Raw genomic sequence first — 19123 nt, 5'->3', positions numbered from 1 at the left:
AGGATTTCTCTTGCTTGCATTCTGCATAAAATCCAGGGTTTCCCTGGGAAATTGGCAGTTTTTGCTGATATCTTGTGTGTGGCATCATTCCTCTAGTTCCAGTGAACAGCCCTTGCCTCAAAATCAAAATTTGGTCACTAAGTTTTGCATCATCTCCAGAGCCCAATACCTCCAATTATTTAGAGTCATATGAAGAAGTCTACTACCCATGTTAGATTGGGAGCTGTGATGCCAGGCAAGCATTTGTGCTGTTTGCAGATGCCAGAAAGGAGTCATATTTCTAAAGAAACACACACCAGGCAGAAATATGGTAGCAAAGCCAGAGACAAATGCTAAAACAAACCTTAGAATTTTTGAAATTTAAATCTGGTCTTAACCTGAATTTTAAAAATAATTATAACCCACCCCCTGAATTATATGTTTTTTATGTTCCAAAACCCATCCCCTAGATAGAGGCCCCTCCAATCTGCAGGACCCCAAAGGAGCAATAGTTTTAAGTGAAAACAGAGAAAGGAAAGTACTGACAGGGTGCCTCAGGGGCCAGTGGCTGACCAGACAGGAGCTATTTTTGTTTCATTAGGTCTGAACCTGCGGTGAACTTGGACATCCAACTGCTTAGCCACATGAAGCTAGCCGCCCTTCCAAGGATGTGGCTATCTGGATGCCTATTAAGTAAGGCTGTTTGTTTCCAGGATGTTCGCTGCCTCCAAATGGGGGAGAGTTTGAATTTTCACATTGAGAAAAATTCACACATTCTCACCCCAGAGGAGGTTTGTTCATGGTCTAAAATTGGCCCAATCCAACACTTGCTTCAAGAATCTCTAGACTTACAGCTTGTCTCTAATAATAATAATAATGATGGCATTTGTTAAGCGCTTACTATGTGCAAAGCACTGTTCTAAGCACGCAGGGAGGGGTGTTACAAGGTGATCAGGTTGTCCCACAGGGGGCTCACAGTCTTAATCTCCATTTTACAGATGAGGTAACTGGGGCACAGAGAAGTTAAGTGACTGGCCCAAAGTCACACAGCTGACAAGTGGTGGAGCCGGGATTTGAACCCATGACTTCTGACTCCAAAGCCCGTGCTCTTTCCACTGAGCCATGCTGCTTCTCTACACTGTAAGCTCATTGTGGGCAGGGAACGTGCCAACCAATTTTGTTGTATTGTACTTTGCCAAGTGCTAAGTACAGTGCTCTGCACACAGTAAGCGTTCAATAAATACTACTGATTGATTGATTGAGAGTGTGGAGAATGGAATGGATGGGCCTGTAAGTGTTCAGGCAGAAAAAAAAAAATCAGGAAAAATGTCTATGCCTGCCCATTCCCTCCTCCTCCCTTCCCAATGATTGAGAAGCAGCACGGCCTAGTGGATAGAGCATGGACCTGAGAGTTGGAAGGAATTGAGTTCTAATCCCGGCTCTGCCACTCGTCTGCTGTGTGACCCTGGGCAAGTCACTTCACTTCTCTGTGCCTCAGATCCCTCATCTGTCTTATGTGGGACAGGGACTATGTCCAACCTGATTACCTTGTATATAGCCCAGTGCTTAGAACAGTGCTTAGTACACAGTAAGTGCTTAAAAACCTCAATTATTACTATTATTATTACAAGCCTGCTCCATTGCTGTCTCAGTACACCCACTGCAGCTGCAGGGGAAATTTCAACAGCAATGACACTCACCCCAAAATAGCAATGTTTAGCTTTCATGGTTGACAGTTTATCTGTAAAATGATAAATGTTCTGGGAGTATTTAATCAACCCCCAGGAAGAAACAGGTATCCTCAACTCAGAGGACGAGATTTTAAGTTACTTTCCTCAGGGTTTTCCTGACTTAAAGACAAGCAGAAGTTGAGGTATCCTGATTGTGTAAATCTTACCGTACAGCTTGGAAGAGGTAGTAAATCAGCTTTAATTTACCTTCACTCCTGGTTGAGGTAATAGGGAGGTAGGACTGTGTTGCAGAAAATATGAATGTTTAGAATGATTTACAGTAAGTTTTGAACACTTGCTTTGGCCTTTTAATCTGACTAATAGGCCCATGAAGAGGCTACTGCAAACACAACTGCAAGTCAAAATCATGGAGGCTCTACAAGACAGTTCATCTGCCATTTCAGAGCTAAATGCTTCTTGGAGTCAATGCTACTAGCCTCCTGTAAAACTTTGGACAAGTCACTTAGCCTATCTGTACCTTCGTTTCCACAGTCACAAAATGGGGATAACATACCTGTACTCTCTTCCTTTTAGACTGGGAGTCCTTGTGGAGCAGGGACTAAGCCAGATCTGATTACCTTGTTTCTCTACTGCAGCAGTTAGTACAGGACTTGACACATAGTTAGCTCTTAATAAAAACCATAAATTAACGAAAACTGCTGCATCCCACATCAATCCCCTGTCAATAATCCAGATAACTTTTCCTAACTTTGTTCTTCAGAATATCTTCCACTGCTTTTGTGATGTGACATTATACTGTCAGTACTGTAGAAGGTCAGGAGCCCCTGGTGCCCATTGAACCTGAAACATGTGATTTAATGCTAAGAACTTTAATAATCATGGTATCTGTTAAGTGCTCATTATGCACCAAACACTGTTCTAGGGTAGACTCCAGATACTCAGGTTGGACACGATCCCCGTCCAACATGGGGCTCACAGTAGGAAGTAGGCGGGAGAATAGGTAATGAATCTCCATTTTGCTGATGAGGGAATTGAAGCACAGAGAAGTTAAGTTACTTGCCCAAGGTAACCCAGTAGGCAAGTGGAGGAGCCAGGATTAGAACCCAAGGCCTAAACCCATGCCCATGCTCTTTCCACTAGACTGTACTGCTTCCTTATATATTCTGGGTAATGGCCAGCAGGTTTCTGAATGGCTCCAACAGAGACATGAGATGTTGAGGCATCACCCTTGAGCAGATCTTGCCTCTAGCAGAATCACTGCCCTTAAAGACACACCACACACACACAAAAAAAAAAATCAGGGGCAAAATCTCCCTAGCAGACATGCTGTACCTCCTGGGCACATGGCAGCACGACATTGCATAATAACATGCAAAATGAAGCCTGACTTAAATGAAAATATCATATAAAACAATAGAAGTAATTAAATTCCCTATAAGCACATCAATAAAATAAAATTAAAAAACACAGCGGCAGCTTGGCCCTAAGGAAAAAAAAAAATGAAAAAGCAGAAGCAGTGTCACATGAAGAACACTGGAGCAGAGATCCTGGATGAAGAATTTCTGCTGACAGTTTCCCAAGAAAGAAATAAAAAGAAAACCTGATGTTGACCTTCTCTAACTCCAGAAACTTGATTTATGAATGGACTTGGATCCTTCAGAACCTGTCCCACCATGCTCTTTGAATGGTTTCACTATTGTTTCACATCAATGAGCTACACTCTATGCCCTTGAACCATCGTGATGGTGCTACATTAGCAGCCATTTCACTTCTACTTTTCTGAAGGAGCATAAAAAACTCAGGTTCAATGGCAAAGGGTCCTTATCCCACCATTTGAAAATTAACTAAATTCAATAGCAAAGCAGCAGTATCATCTTCGGTCTTTGAGATTCAGTTTTTGAAAGCAGATAGCTTCAACACATCCCCACTGTATATGAGATCAGGAGAAGAGAGGGACAGTAGCTCATTGTAATGTCATGTGGTGCCTTCACTCCCTGCTACCTCTATCAGCCCCTTCTCCCAACACATCACATTAGAGAAGCAGTGTTGTCTAGGGGAAAGCGCATGGCCCTGGTACCAGAAGGAGCTGAGTTCTAATCCACTTATCTGCTGGGTGACCTTGGGCAAGTCACTTAACTTCTCTGTGCCTTGGTTACCTCATCTGTAAAGTGAGGGATTAAAACTGTGAGCCCCACATAGGACAGAGACTATGTACAACCAGATTAGCTTGTATTCACCCCAGCCCAACACATAGTAAATGACAACAAATACCTTAAAAAAAAATAAACAATAACAAACATCAGATCACATGGCTCTTCTCCTGAATCAGAGTCTGTTCTTGCTTGGAAATGCCTTGTCAGTCAATCACTGACTGTCTTAGGTCAAGAAGAAAAAATACTAAATCAGTTAGAAACATCTCCAACTGGTTGGAGATCAAGCAGACCATCCTTAAGAGCCGTCTGTGTGGAGCATTGTGTGTCCCCACTATGTATCCAGTGGAAAGAGGGTTGCTCTAGAAATTAGGAGACCTGGACTCTACTCCTGGTTCTTCCTAGTAAAGAACCAAAGAAAAACTTATGGCATTCTGCAAGGAGGGCAGACCCTGCAGGCATTCCCCAAAATAACTGGTCTGTGTGGAAGGAAAACACTGCAACCGCTACCAAGGCTCCTCCTGCTGGATCACGGCACTTTGACGCAGCATCAAAACTGTGCTGTGGTCCCTTCAGATGCACAAAAGTCCTCAAGTGACTGTTGTGGGGATTTAAACTGGGGAGATGAGAGACCAGTCAGATGATCCTGGAGGAGGTGTTAATTCAAAAGGGCTCAAAGATGGGGAGTACATGACACAGAACTCTGAGACAAAAACAAAACAAAAAATCATTTATTTTGTGCCACCCTAAACATAGGCACTCACAACCTACTGTAGCACTTCTGTATATACCAATTTATACCCTCTACTACGTAAACACCTACTCATGCACATAATCAATCAATCAATCATATTTATTGAGCGCTTACTATGTGCAGAGCACTGTACTAAGTGCTTGGGAACTACAAATTGGCAACATATACAGTCCCTACCCAACAGTGGGCTCACAGTCTAAAAGGGGGAGACAGACAACAAAACATACAAGGTCACACAGCAGACAAGTGATGGAGCTGGATTTAGAACCTATGGACCATGGACTTCAGAATTTCTCAGGCCAGCCGTGCCTTTAGGTAATAGATCCCTGGGCAAGAATCTTTTAGGTGTCCCATAGAGAATGAAGTTTGGTGATTGGATAAAAATCTGTCCTCCATTTCAGTTTCACTTCAACCTCTGCAAAGGTTTAAGAAAAATCCACCTTTGGGTTGTAAGCTCATTGTGGCCAGGGTATGTGTCTGTTACACTGTACTCTCCTAAGTGCTTAGTATAGTGCTCTGCACACAGTAAGCACTCAATAAATATGATTGACTGAATGAATACAGCTTGAAATCAGCCAGAGGAGGCAGGAAGCATTTTGAACTTTGAGCTAGTTGCTGAATTCAAGGCCCATAAAGGGTAGGGCCCAGGAAATTGGTCTGTTTGTCATGTTTAATGACTTCTGCTACTAGAAAGAGAAGCATTGAACTGCAGATGGTGTTCCAGTTTGGAGATCCACCTATCATTAGAAAACAGGTAATGGGAATTCTGGAGCCAGAAGGAAACCAGGAAGCTTTCTAACCTATTTACTGCACTTCATTTTCAACTCTTTCACAACAGACTTCTTGCTCAGCCCACTCCTATGCCTTCTTCCTTCCAATATGGCAGACCACTGCTCTCTCCATCTTCAGGGTCCTTCTGGACTCACATGTGCTCCAGGAGGCTTTCCCTGATTCTTCTCTAACCTCCTCACTCTAATTCCTCCTTCCTGCCATTTTAGCACTTCTGTGTCCCCCAAACACTTGGGGACTCACCAACCACGGCCCCCGTCACCACTCCATAACATTTATAAACATACTCTATTGCTTCCCTCCATGGTATTTTACTTTAGTGTCCGCTTCTCCTGCTGGATTGTAAACCCCTTGAGTGATGTAGGGATTATGTGTACAAACTCTATTGTACTCTTCCAGGCTCTCAGTACAATGTTCTGCAGAGAACACACTCAATCAATATTAGTAGTAATATTGATTAAGCATTTATCGTGCACACAGCACCACACTAAGTGTTGGGAAAAAATAAACAGGTGGGAATTAGACATGGCCCTTGTTCCTCAGGGGGCTTACAATCTAGAAGTAAAAAGAGGGAGAGGGGATTGGTGCCAGATAAGTAGGATTCAAACAAAACACTAAGACAGCATTAAAGCACAACAAAGATCAGTAAAGAACTATGGGTAGAAGCGCAGATTTTCAGGCTGCTCATGGCTCAGATTTGACAGTCACAACCACAGCCACTACTGAGTGATTGATTAATCTGTTACTAACTTCCATACAAGACAAAGTTGAAACTATCCAGCATAGAAAGTTTCCTAGCTGTCTTATTCTTAAGTCATCAGGGAAAGGGATTTCACAACCTGCTTTGGAGGGCTGTTCAGTTGCTAAATGTCAAGAACACCTTCCTTGAGCCCAACCACAATCCCTCTTTTTGGAGCTTAAATGCATTTCCTTATATTTTATCTTCTGAAGAGACAAAGAACCATGGCTAATCACTCGCATGTGGAAAATATCTTCCTGTCTGTGACAACAATTATATATATGTGTATAAAATGAGATTTATTAAGCACTTACTATGTGCAAAGCACTGTTCTAAGTGCTGGGGAGGATACAAGGTGATCAGGTTGTCCCACGTGGAGCTCACAGTCTTAATCCTCATCTTACAGATGAGGTAACTGAGGCCCAGAGAAGTTAAGTAACTTGCCCAAAGTCACACAGCTGACAAGTGGCAGAGCTGGGATTTGAACCCATGACCTCTGATTCCAAAGCCCATGCTCTTTCCACTGAGCCATGCTGCTTCTCAATTACCCAGGCTTCTCTGGCTAGAAAGTTCAACTCCTTTCTCTTCCCCTAGACAGTCAACTTTTCAAAAATCTGCAGTCATTTTGTTTATTCTTTTCTGGAATCTCTCCAGATTCTCCAAGATTCCTTATTCATAATTCAATCTTGGAAAGGATTGCTCTTATGCCTTATAATCTCCAATAAGTTCTTGTTCATTTCTTTTGTTTTGCGGGCTAAACTGAACTCCTGCAGGAGAAAAGTCATACAACCTGAAGTCTATTATCAGAAATCCACTAACTATGGGATACTGCTGCATTGAATCTGCAAGTTTAGAAATGGTTTTCAGGTTTTTAAACTTTGAAAATGTGTCGATATGGTTCATGTTAAAGTCACCCAAATTTTCATATAGTGTAACCGGTGGAATACTGGAAACCATAAAGAAAGAATAGGTGTTAATGGTTTTCTTCTCCCAGCCAATGGGTTTACTTCATCTCCTTCTGATGTACCATGCCAGCAGCTTGAATGTAGAAATTCCAGCACAACAAGATCTACAATAAGTACGAAGCAAATCCCACAAGTTTTTTCCAAGAGAAACAGTCAATCCTCCAGAGATCTTTCCATTTAAGGGCTGAAAAATGTTTTTTTTTTAATGCTTTTCCTCCCTCAGAAGCTGAGAGGGGTTAGTGTGAAGCCATGTACCGTCACACTTGATACAGTGCATTACATTCAGTTGGCACTCAATAAATGTAATTAAATATTTTTTGAAAAAGTGTTAGTAAAATAATATATATGGTATTCCCAACCTTACTACTGCTACTACTACTAATGACAATTGTGGAATTTTTTAAGGTCTTATTATGTGTCAAGCATTGTACGAAGTGTTGGAAATGACATGAGATAATCAGGTCTCACACTGACACACACACACCCTAAATAGGAGAGAGACCTGGTATTGAATCCCCATTTTACAGATGAGGGAATTGAGGCACAGAGAGGTTGAGTAACTAGCCCAAGATCAAACCACAGACAAGTGGCAGAGCTGGGATTGGAAGCCAGGTCCTCTGACCCCCAAGTGCTTTCCACTTTCTGATAGGACATGGAGCTCTAATAATGAAATCTCCCTGTCTTTGGATAATTTTGACACTCAAAACAAATGTAGTCCTCAATAAGGAAGATATTTCAGGGGGAAGGACTTTTTACCTTGAAATATCTGGAAAATTAAAGCTAAAATGTATCTTTAGGCCTCAGCTACCTGGAGAGAGTGTGTGTTTAGATTCAGATTACCATTTCTTTAGAGGAGAAGTACTATATGAACTACATAAGTAAAGGCAGAGTTCAAGTAACCAGAACTCTACATGAATCTCAGGATGGGGTAGACAATCCAGCCAACATGGCTGAGTCAGAAATATATAGAATTTAAGCAAGGAAACAAGCAGAGGGTACTTTCACAACATAACACTGAGAACCAGGGTAGCTAAGTGGAAAGAGCAGGAGCTTTGGAGTCAAGAGGATGTGGGTTCTAATCCTGGCTCTGCCACTTGTCTGCTGTGTGACCTTGGTTAAGCCACTTCACTTCTCTGTGCCTCAGTTACCTCATCCGTAAAATGGGGATTAAGATTGTGAGCCCCAAGTGGGACAATCTGATTACCTTGTATCTACTCCAGTACTGAGAACAGTGCTTGGCACATAGTAAGTGCTTAACAAATACCATCATCATTATTATTATTTATTGATAGACCCTATCCCCTTAAACTCTGAGCAACTAAATTAGATTTTCAAACCACATATTACCCAGAAAACTGGCTTTACTGCAGTTTCAGAAAGAGTCTTCTTCACCTTGGTTTCAAAATGGCTGTGGTTTCCCACCCAGAAAAGTAACAAATTGAAAAAGGGAGATGCGGAGTCATTCGATGCTTTCCTCATCACCATTAAATAGGGAGCCCATTCCTAGGCTTTCTTCAGTCACCTTGGAAATGTCTATGTGGACTGGGTGGCAGGAGGGGGTGGTACTGGAGTAGGGGGAGATGGACTCTTGGGTGTCTTGGGGGCACCCCATGGCACCAGGCCCAGGTATGCTAGAGGGCACACATTGATTTTAAGGGCTTGGCTGGGGCTAGATGATGGTTGGCACACATTCCTGGTGATTCTGTAATTCCGGGCACTGCCACTTCCTTATCCATATCTCCTTAAACACTCCAAAAGGCAAGTTGGGAAATGGCAGCTGTGGCTAGGCTGGGATTCTCTGTGTAAAGCAGGTGCATGCCTATCTCCTATCAAGAACTGGAAAGGCAGCAAAGGGGAGTTGATCTCTCCACATGCACCAAGGCTATGTGGGTATCCTAAAGGGTGTCCAGCATGAGAAGAGGGCTCACTGACTTCCTGCTGGTGACCTAGGGAAGGATGGGTGTCTAACAGAATGGACAGCAAAGATGGCTTTTATAGCTTAACAAATTTCACTCTTTTTCCTCTCTTCAAGGGAAGCAATTGGCTTTGCTAAACCTTAGGGATCCATCAGTTCAGCCCATGTAAATATGCACCAAAATCCATCACAGAAGATACCAAGACCAAAGAAATGTTGGCATCGTAAGTCCCATAAGTAGATTGCATTAAGGAATTTCTTCCCCCTATTCCGAGATACTACACCAGTCTCAAGTGGGAAGTACTTTTAGACTGTGAGCCCACTGTTGGGTAGGGACTGTCTCTATATGTTCTCAATTTGTACTTCCCAAGCACTTAGTACAGTGCTCTGCACATAGTAAGCGCTCAATAAATACGATTGATGAAGTACCGGAAGATGCTGTCTCTACACCGATGAAGAAATTGTCAATTAATGGGGCAGCATAATTTATTAATTTTCACTCCAAATAAATCCCTTGCAATCCAAAATATGAGGCTCTACAACTCCTACTGAGGTGGTAGTACAAGGCTGAGTAAGTTATATGTAGGCAAACTATAGACGATGGTTTTGTTGAAAAAGGAATGACTGTTAATACAAATGTCAAATATTCATAAGTGGATCCCCATAAGTAAGCAAGGGATGATACACTTTCAGCTTAAAAATCTCAGGTTTTTGCTGTAAACTTCCATTTTTCTAGGAAGGAAAAGATGATCAACAACAGTAGAAAGAACAGATAGAACTGGGCATTTAGGGCATTTCAAATATGCATTTTTCAATGAAAAATTTAGCATCCCCATACCAACATGGTGTTGGGGGTGAAACAGTCAGAAATCAAGAAATGCCAGCAAGAGCTCTGTTATAAGTGATGAGGTTTTGTGAAACCCAGTGTAGCATAGTGGGAAGAGCATGGGCCTTCTAGACTGTGAGCCCGTTGTTGGGTAGGGACTGCCTCTATATGTTGCCAACTTGTACTTTCCAAGCACTTAGTACAATAATCTGCACACAGTAAGTGCTCAATAAATACAACTGAGTGAATGAATGAATTAATGAATGAACTCAGAGTGCCTGGGGCCTAATCCCGGCTCTGCTGTATGAGTTTGGGCAAGTCACTTCATTTCTCTGTGCCTCAGTTACCTCATCTGCAAAATAGGAATTAAATCCTCCTCCCTCAACTTAGATTGTGAGTCCCACACGGGACAGGGGCTGAGTCCAACCTGATTATGCTCTATCTACCCCAGTGCTTAGAAAACGCTCAGTACATAGTAAGGGCTTAACAAATACCATTTAATTTAAAAAAAAAATCAAAAAATAAAAGGAATGACCTTGGGCATGGCATGGGGTGAACAGGCTCAAAAGGACTTCTGAAAATAGCTGACTTGCAAAAGCAGCAAAGTCCATAGTGGCTGCCAAGGTCACTTCCCTAGCCATGTTCTGCTAGCCTAAGATCCTATGGCACAGTGTTAGCAACAGGATCCAATCGCTTTGTCTATACATGGGTTTTGAACATACACATTTGGTGTGCATTGTGCAACTTGTTGCTTACCTGACTGCTCCCTTGCTTGTGGCACCCACTACCCTAGTGGCAATATAATGGAAGGAGGCAAGAAAATGTGACCCTGCACAAACCCCAAGTCTCTAAACAATGCCCTCACACAGGTTCTTGTTCCTGAAGTATCACTAAAATCCGCCCTTTCCTCTCCATGCAACCAGCTACTAAGTTGATCCAAGCCTTTATCCTATCCTGCCTTGACTACTGCATCAGCCTCCTTGCTGACCTCCCCACCTCCTGTCAGTCAGTCAATTGTGTTTATTGAGTATTACTGTGTGCAGAGCACTGTACTAAGTGCTTGGAAATGAAACAGACACATTCCCTGCCTATCTCACCCCACTCTAGCCCTTACTTCACTTTGCTGCCAAGAACTTAGTACAATGCTCTGCACACAGTAATCGCTCAATAAATACTATTGAATGAAAACAACTTTTCCAAAAATAGCTCAGTTCACGTCTACCCACTCCTCAAGAACCTCTGGTTGTCACCCATCCAGCTCCACATCAAGCTTCAGATCACTCAATCAGTTCGTCCCCTATCTTACCTCTCATTTCTTACTAAACCAAGCCCGCAGGCTTCACTCCTCCAGTACCAACCTATTCACTGCATCTCGATCTCATTTATGTCACTGATGACCCCTTGTTCATGTCCTCCCTCTGTCCTGAAATTCCTTCCTTCTTCGTAGCCAACCATTTCTCTCCCCACCTTCAAAGCCTTATTTAAATCACACCTCCTCCAAAAGTCCTTCCCTAACTAAGCCCTCATTTCCCCTACTCCCTTTCCCTTCTGGGCTGCCTAGGCACTTGGATCTGTACCCTTTAAGCACCTGATATTCACCTCATCTTTAGCCCCACAGCACTTACATAATTAATTTATTTTTATGTTTTCCTCCCCATCTAGACTATAAGCTCCAGGAGGACAGGGAATTCATGACTGGACTGATGCTGACCCATCATTACATCATCAACATCATCATCATTAATGGTATTTAACTAGTGCTTACTGTGTGCAGAGCACCCTATTAAGCACATGGGAGAGTCTGATACAACAGATTTGTTAGACATGTTCCCTGACCACAATGAGCTTACACTCTAGAGGGGGGAGACAAACATTAATATAAATAAATAAGGCAATAGTAAACCACTTCCATATTTTTACCAAGAAAACTCTATGGATTCACTACCAGAACAACTGCAGATGGAGGTGGGGTGTTCTGGGAGAGATGTGTCCATGGAGTCTCTGTAGGTCGGAAACAACCCGACAGCATAAGACAAAACAAAAGCATCATGGTTTGAAAAAAGAAAGAGCAAGCTCACCAACTGAAGGTGTTTTCTAGCTTTGGAGATCAATCAATCAATCAATCATATTTATTGAGCGCTTACTGTGTGCAGAGCACTGTACTAAGCACTTGGGAAGTACAAGTTGGCAACATATAGAGACGGTCCCTACCCAACAGTGGGCTCACAGTCTAGAAAGGGGAGATGACAGTATGCTTCAAACACACTGAAAGGGAGACAGTCACACAAATTTGGCACTTCAATTTAGGCTGTTAGAGGTGTACAGTGCTGTGGGAATTGTGGAAATAGGTAGTTTTAACTCCCTCAATGGATCTTGGAATCCTGGTTCCTTCTTAACGTCTATCTGTTCCATGCTACGTTAGGTTGGTCTTGTACCGACATTTGGCCCAAACAATCTAATCAAAACAAAGTTTTCCCTCATAGCCCCCTGGCTTCATTCAGAAGTGATTAAGTGGCTGACCATGGCTGTCTTCCCACCTGCTACCTAAGGCCCCTGATCACAGCATGCTCCCTGCTTGCTAGAATGGAGAAAAAAGCTGCTCATAGGCTTCCTTAGGCCTCTCCCTCCCCCAAGACTTTGAGCTGATTTGGCATATTTGTGTTCTAATGTTTCATCACTTTTGATGTGCCTCTCTCCCATCCCTTTTCCTCACTTAAACTCTTAGCCACCCGGTAAGTCTTCTTGAGGTTTTGTAGAGCTGGCAGACTGCGGATACCCCCTGGGGGAGAGGAACTGTATCTAATTCCCACCTACTTATTCGCTCTCAGTGCTTAGTACAGTGTTCTGCACACTATACAGGTATAAAAACTATTGCTATCAGTACTTCAAAGAGGCCTCACTACATGAGGCACTTTAACGCATGCTCTGGCTGACTGCCCGTTGACTAAAGGTCTTAAATTCTATGAACGTGCAATGTACTGAGGTGTAGTCTGGCCTGACAGACTCTTGGGAACAGCCTTAAATTTTTTTTTCACCTGACGTGTATGAAATAATCCCATTGAAAAAAAAATCTCTATTCCATTTATTTCTCAGGTGCTTAGAAAACGTAAATGCCAAGATGTCTTTTCATCATTGTTGCTGACTTCTCTAATCATAACAGGATACCGGAATTGGCTAGGAATTTTCCTATGCAAGTAACAGATTCTTCTCTGAGGAACAAGATTTATTACTCTATTTATTTTACTTGTACATATTTACTATTCTATTTATTTTAATTTGTTAATATGCTTTGTTTTGTTGTCTGTCTCCCCCTTCTAGACTGTGAGCCCATTGTTGGGTAGGGACTGTCTCTATATATTGCCAACTTTTACTTTCCAAGCGCTTAGTACAGCACTCTGCACACAGTAAGCACTCAATAAATACAACTGAATGAATGAATAATCTGTTGTGGATTAGCAGACCTTGAGGAGACACCAGGAAACACGAAAAAAATTTTGATTAATTTTATATTTATGTAAATATAAATATACACATATATATGTATATATCTATCTATCTATCTATCTATCTATCTATATATATATCCACACACACATACACAAGTGGGAAGATTACTTTTTCCTCTTCTATATCAATGGAGTTCTGCTTTTATGCAATATACCTATATATGTATTATAATTAGATTTTACATATACATGTATATGTAACAATGCCCATATGAAGAAATTATCTATTAATTTATCTTAGAAAACCACTCAAATTATCCTTATTGTTAGAGATATATCCAGAAGAAAATGAAGGTGTCCATTTGCTTGCTTTCTATTACAGATGTTGGATCTTACATTTTGTGCATATTTTATAATTCTACAAACATAAACACACTTTGCATTATTCACTTCTTATTCTGATTTTTACTTTACTTTTAGGAGGTACAGACTTTTTTGGATAATCTTTATAGTATTATTTTGTGGAGTTCCACATATCACTACTAATGCCCTCCCTGTGGAAATCTAAACACTATTTTGAGGGGTGGAGGGATTATCTAAGTTTGGGACATTTGCTATAATGCATTTTAATAAGGAAAGGATTATTAAAGTAAATATGAAGTCAAGGCAGTTCTATGTATACTTAGATTTCCTAAAAGCAATTTATCAAACTGTTTCAAGGCCTTAAAGAAAACAATTGAAGGTTACCTATATGCCACCAAAGCAATATTTACATAAGAGGCTTGGTATACACTAGGCTTAACCCTTTGGGTTCTAAAGTTGCAATTTCCACTTCCATTAATGTTGGCAGCAACAGCTAGCTCTTTACGGTTTAGGGAGCCCCTCAGAAGTTATGTTAGGCACGAATCTGGTCACAAAAAGCAGAAGTTAAAGTCAGGCTTCCAAGACAAGACTGAAATATCCTTCATTTTTTTTCCAAACAATGGTCTGAGGGAATATTTAATGATCTATGGTTTAACATGGAAAGTGACACATTACTACCTACAATGGAAAGAAATTATCACTCTGCAGAACAGGACTGCTCAACTAGCACAACAAAGGGACAGATCTTCCCTGAAATGAGAAGCAGCAAGGCCTAGTGGATAAAGCCCAGGAGTGGGAGTTCAGAGTTTTGATCCCCACCACTTCCTGCTGTGTGCTAAGCAAGTCACCTACCTCAGTTTCCTCCTCTGTAAAAGGGGGGATTGAATATATTTTCTCTCCCCAGTTAGACTACGAGCCCAGTATGGGATAAGGGGTGAGTCTGATCTGATTAACTTGAATCTACAACAGTGCTTAGAGTAAGCATTTGACAAATACACGATTATTATTATAATTTATATATGTGTGGCTTTGCTCTACCCATTTGGTGATGACCCGAAGTCTGTCTCATGGCAGTAAATAAAACTAATACAATAATATTAGTTTTCTGGGCAAGCTGAGCAGAAATAAGTTCCTCCTTGGCTACAAGTCCAGCAGTTTTTTCTGACAAAATTTTATTTAATTATTTGTGGGAGAGTGTGTGTGTGTGTGTGTGTGTGTGTGTGTGTGTGTGTGTGTGTGAGAGAGAGAGAGAGAGAGAGAGAGAGAGAGAGAGAATGTGTGTTTCACACCACGCTCAACACAGGAATTGATTTTCTTTCTTCAGGTTGAACAAGGCTGTTTGCTGACCACCACCCCTGATTTTGAGTCCCCCATTTCCTTGCCACCCACAACATGTCCCCTCCAAGAAGTCTAGTAAAAAGTCCCTCAAGCCACAGAAAGGACATACAACCACCTTGCATTCTTATTATTACCGTAAGTTTGCTAGGATATCCAGGTATGGCACTGAAAAAGAATCATCTGGTAGTACTTAGGTTAAGATCAACTCTCATTTGCATCACAACTTTTATTTAGTTATTCAGCAATATGCCATTAATCAATGTCCCTACTGATTGGATCCCTTCAATTGGTGCATCAATGCAATAAATGGAATATATAAACATGTTTCAAATACATTTATTCAGCTCTCTATACATGAAAGTAAAATCACTATTCCAATTGGCACTTTAACTTGTCAGACAGGTTTCTCCCTGTACGCCTGCCCCCAACCCACTGTTGTGTAAGACGTGCTAATACTGAGCCATCTGCAGCCATGAAAACTGAAAAACATACTAGTAATAATTCCGGCAACGGGCTTACTACTGTTTCAATTTCTGCCCTTGTTTAAGACACTAATCAAAGTTCAAACACTTCAACTGAAGACTAGCCATTTTTTACTGTTGTTCCTGTCGAGTGAGGTAAGCCATCAAGGGCATTATCAAGGGCACTATTTTGAGGTGAAACAGGTTTTGGTCTATGTTTTCCTTGGACTTTATGAAGCGATTCACCTTTCCAAAAGATTATTTCAGGGGCCGCAACCTAAAAACTGCTTTGGATCATTCCCCAGATTCCTCTCAGAAGATCCCAGGAGATCCCCTAAAGGTATGCTCAACATGAAACAATAAAAACCTCCATGGCCCGTTAACACCAGAGTCACTGCTGTTGTGAATGTGGTGAAAAGGGATGTTGAAACTTTTCCCATCAACCTTTCAACCGTTGATTAGTAAAATGTGACAAAGGCCACACGAATAAACCAGTAGAACATTTATGAAGGTCCTGGCACAGCTGGATTCTCTTATACAGAATAATTCTAAAATGCTACTTTATCATTTGCATAACATAGTCAAAATAATTTCATGAAATTCACCTCCTCCTTCCTAAGTAAAATGGAAAAAAGTGTGTAACTTACACCAGAAAGTAGTGCTCATGAGAGGGGCTGTGGTAAGGATTACTTAACACCCCCATTGGACAACAGATGTGTAACCTAGTATAAAAATGCTATTACAAGTTTTATTAGACTTCAAGTACAGTCCCAACCTGATTCCAGTTGCCAAGATGGTCAACTGCCTTTGCGTACAAGGAAATTAAAAACACACATTGTTAATGCATTTATTGTATACGTTGTTGAGTCAAATTTGCCCTCCTTTTCTTTAGTGCATATAATTATTTTAAAATGTGTCATATATCATCTCAAGATTCTAACGCATACAAACCCATCTCTTACTTCTAGGAAAAGTTGGCACAGGTGGTGATTAAAACGGTATAATAAAATAATAAAAATACAGAACAATTTTATGATCTGTACAACAGACGCATATTTAGATTAATATGCATTGCAAAACACTAAAGGTAAATGAAACAATGAAAGACTTTGTATTACCGTCAGCAACTGAAATATTTAAATTCCAAGGGCTTATTTATAAAATGTTTAAGTAACCTTCCCTTGTGCCTAGCCTTCATTTATACAACACTTGGTGCAAGCAAACTCTGTGAGCACTAATTCCTTTTTTTTTTACACCTATTAAAATTTCAACAGGTAATCTATCTGTAGTTCAAGGGTTCTGCTTCCCCCCAAAACCAAATAGCCCTAAGGCTGAGGCACCTCCTCATACTCATGAATAGTTCAGGACCATCAGGAATTCCCAACTTGAACTGATCCCATCTTTAGAGAGGAGGCTGCCATTTTGAAAAATCATAATGGGCTTGTGGTGATTGACTGTGCTTCAAGATTTTCTAACCCAAGGCTCCTCTTTGTCTATTTTTCAGGGCCCACTTTCCCAATGTACTGATAAATTGGGAATTGCAGTGTCCTTCAAACATCCCAATTAGGAAAAAAAAACAGTCAAAAAAGGAAGTTGATTTCTCCCAATGGTATACAAACTATTCCAATTTTGACTTCCATCTATGAAAAGAAAAATAAAGCGGAGAAACTGACAGAATTTCAGCAAAAAGGGATCTAGAAGTTTGGTTGCCTCAGAAAAGATTTATTTTGGCAAAAAAAGAAATGACGTGACAAAGTAGAGAAAACAGGTTTGGTTGGAAAGCAAACACCTTCTTATCTCAAAATGAATTTGGAAGCAACAAAGACAATCAAATTTGCAGGCTCTCACAGTGGATCATTGGCCTATGGTTTCATGGCAACAGAAAAGCTCTGAAGGACAGGACAAAGGAGGCCACTGGCATGATTGGACGAGATCATGTGGGAAACTGGATGTCAGGATTTAAAACCATAAATTCTTTTTAAAGAAAAAAGACCAAGAAATAGGGATATTAGAATAGCTACCATAAGCCTATGTCAGCTTTCAGTCTGTATAGTTTTTTGACCCAGCACTTAACCACGTGCAGTATTGTAGGGAAAAAAAAAATATTTGAATAGCTCAATATAAACACTTTTGCCAATGTTGTGCAGACATGTTTTGCATAACATTAAATTCTAGAAGTCTTCTCTACCCACCTTAGTTAATCTCGCTAAAAACAACAATGACACTAGGGGAAAAAAAGTCCATCTTTACAATCATTTTCTCAGGACAAATAAGTGGGCTGAGGCAGTAAATTCCAGCATGTATTTTGCTAATTGCAGAAGACAGGACTGCATCCTGACAAACTCATGCAGTTGTGCTGGAGGTTTACGTATGCTTCCCTTGGTTACAATGCGAAAACTGTCTGGGAACATTTTGTTTAATGGTTCACCATTTTCCTGTGGTTTCCTGATCACAGAATAATTGTTTTAAATTTTAACCTACTGAGGAAGAAAGTCTTCTACAAGGAATTCAGAAGAATGTCTATTCAAAGGTCCTCTACGGGGACAGCCTCCAGGGTGGTTCTTGCATATGATCTTTGTATTCAGTGAGCTAGGAAACTTATGGGAAATTATTTCCTTTACCTATGGTGAGGTACACCGAGTTGTGGTGGTGAATCAGAAATGATCAAGGCATATTCCTAGATCATCATTTTCTTCCTAATGTTGCGGCCATACGGGTGTAAGTTGCATTATACTTATAAAGTGATAATTGCCCTTAAGAATGGGAAGCTATACTGACCTGCAGTGGTCTCTGTTTGTCGCTGCCCTTAGGAGATTTCAATCCACTTGTTTGCTGCTGTAAGAGAAGTTGTCTTGCGGCTTGAAGGGCCTGAAAGTTAAAAATAGGCAAAAACTGTCTAAATATTTTGTGGAAAAAGAAAGAAGTCAGTCACTATTTCCCCTACACCTTAAAACAGAGCAATCACAAGGTTGCAACCAGGGTGTGACCGTTGTTCCCCCTGAGTCGAGATTGAAAGACATTCTTTTTCTTTCCACCTCCAAAAAGAATCCACAAACCATACACATATAAGACTTCACTAAAAATTATGGATGTACATGTAATCCTGCAGGAAATAAAGTTAATTTGTTTAAAGTGCTTGAAGAGGAAAAATCATAAACTGCATCAATAGTCTCATTTCCACAAGGAACTTGTCTTTGAGTGTTCAACTAAAATGCCCACTCCCTCGTAAATTATCATTCAATTTGCATTTTCATATTACAATTTTGAAGCAAAAGCAGTAGACTTCAAGTGTTACCGGAAGCTGTAATTAAATTTGACAAATCAACATCAGATTATCTTGAAAGTGAATTAATAAGGATTTTCACTGAAGATTAAAAACACTTTTTTGTACTTACAATTCAAGGGGAAACCTCTCCTTTGACAAAACAAAGTGCAGTTTTAATGCCAAATAAAATTGAGTGGATTTGATTTGCACTCTTAGCAAAATCAGAGAACAAAGAAATTACCACTCCACCTATCCGGACTGTTCTGGAGGATGACAGTATACCAATCAAAATAGAATATGTTTTCATTTATATTTTATGTTTTCATTCCAACCCAGCAAAATAAAACTTAACATAACAAAATTCTACAAACATTTCATTTACCAGAAAAGGGATAGTTTAAGTGATTTTTGCCTACAGGCATTTTGTAAAAATAAATGCTAG

The 19123-nt window shown here is 40.7% G+C and overlaps 1 protein-coding gene across 4 annotated transcripts in view; it reads right to left on the bottom strand.

Moving 5' to 3' along the window:
• The window catches only part of FOXP2 (forkhead box P2), a 605003-nt gene that overhangs the window by 158688 nt on the left and 427192 nt on the right, over positions 1 to 19123 (bottom strand). For all 4 annotated transcript variants that reach the window (XM_038752832.1, XM_038752833.1, XM_038752831.1 and 1 more), the window contains one exon: positions 18195 to 18284. In XM_038752832.1, coding sequence (XP_038608760.1) covers positions 18195 to 18284 — 90 coding nt within the window. The remainder of the gene's footprint in view (positions 1 to 18194; positions 18285 to 19123) is intronic.

This window comes from Tachyglossus aculeatus, chromosome 10 (assembly GCF_015852505.1).
Source record: "Tachyglossus aculeatus isolate mTacAcu1 chromosome 10, mTacAcu1.pri, whole genome shotgun sequence".
Taxonomy (NCBI): Eukaryota; Metazoa; Chordata; class Mammalia; order Monotremata; family Tachyglossidae; genus Tachyglossus; species Tachyglossus aculeatus.
Note: the sequence above shows the minus strand (reverse complement) of the source record. Positions and strands in the feature narration are given on the sequence as shown.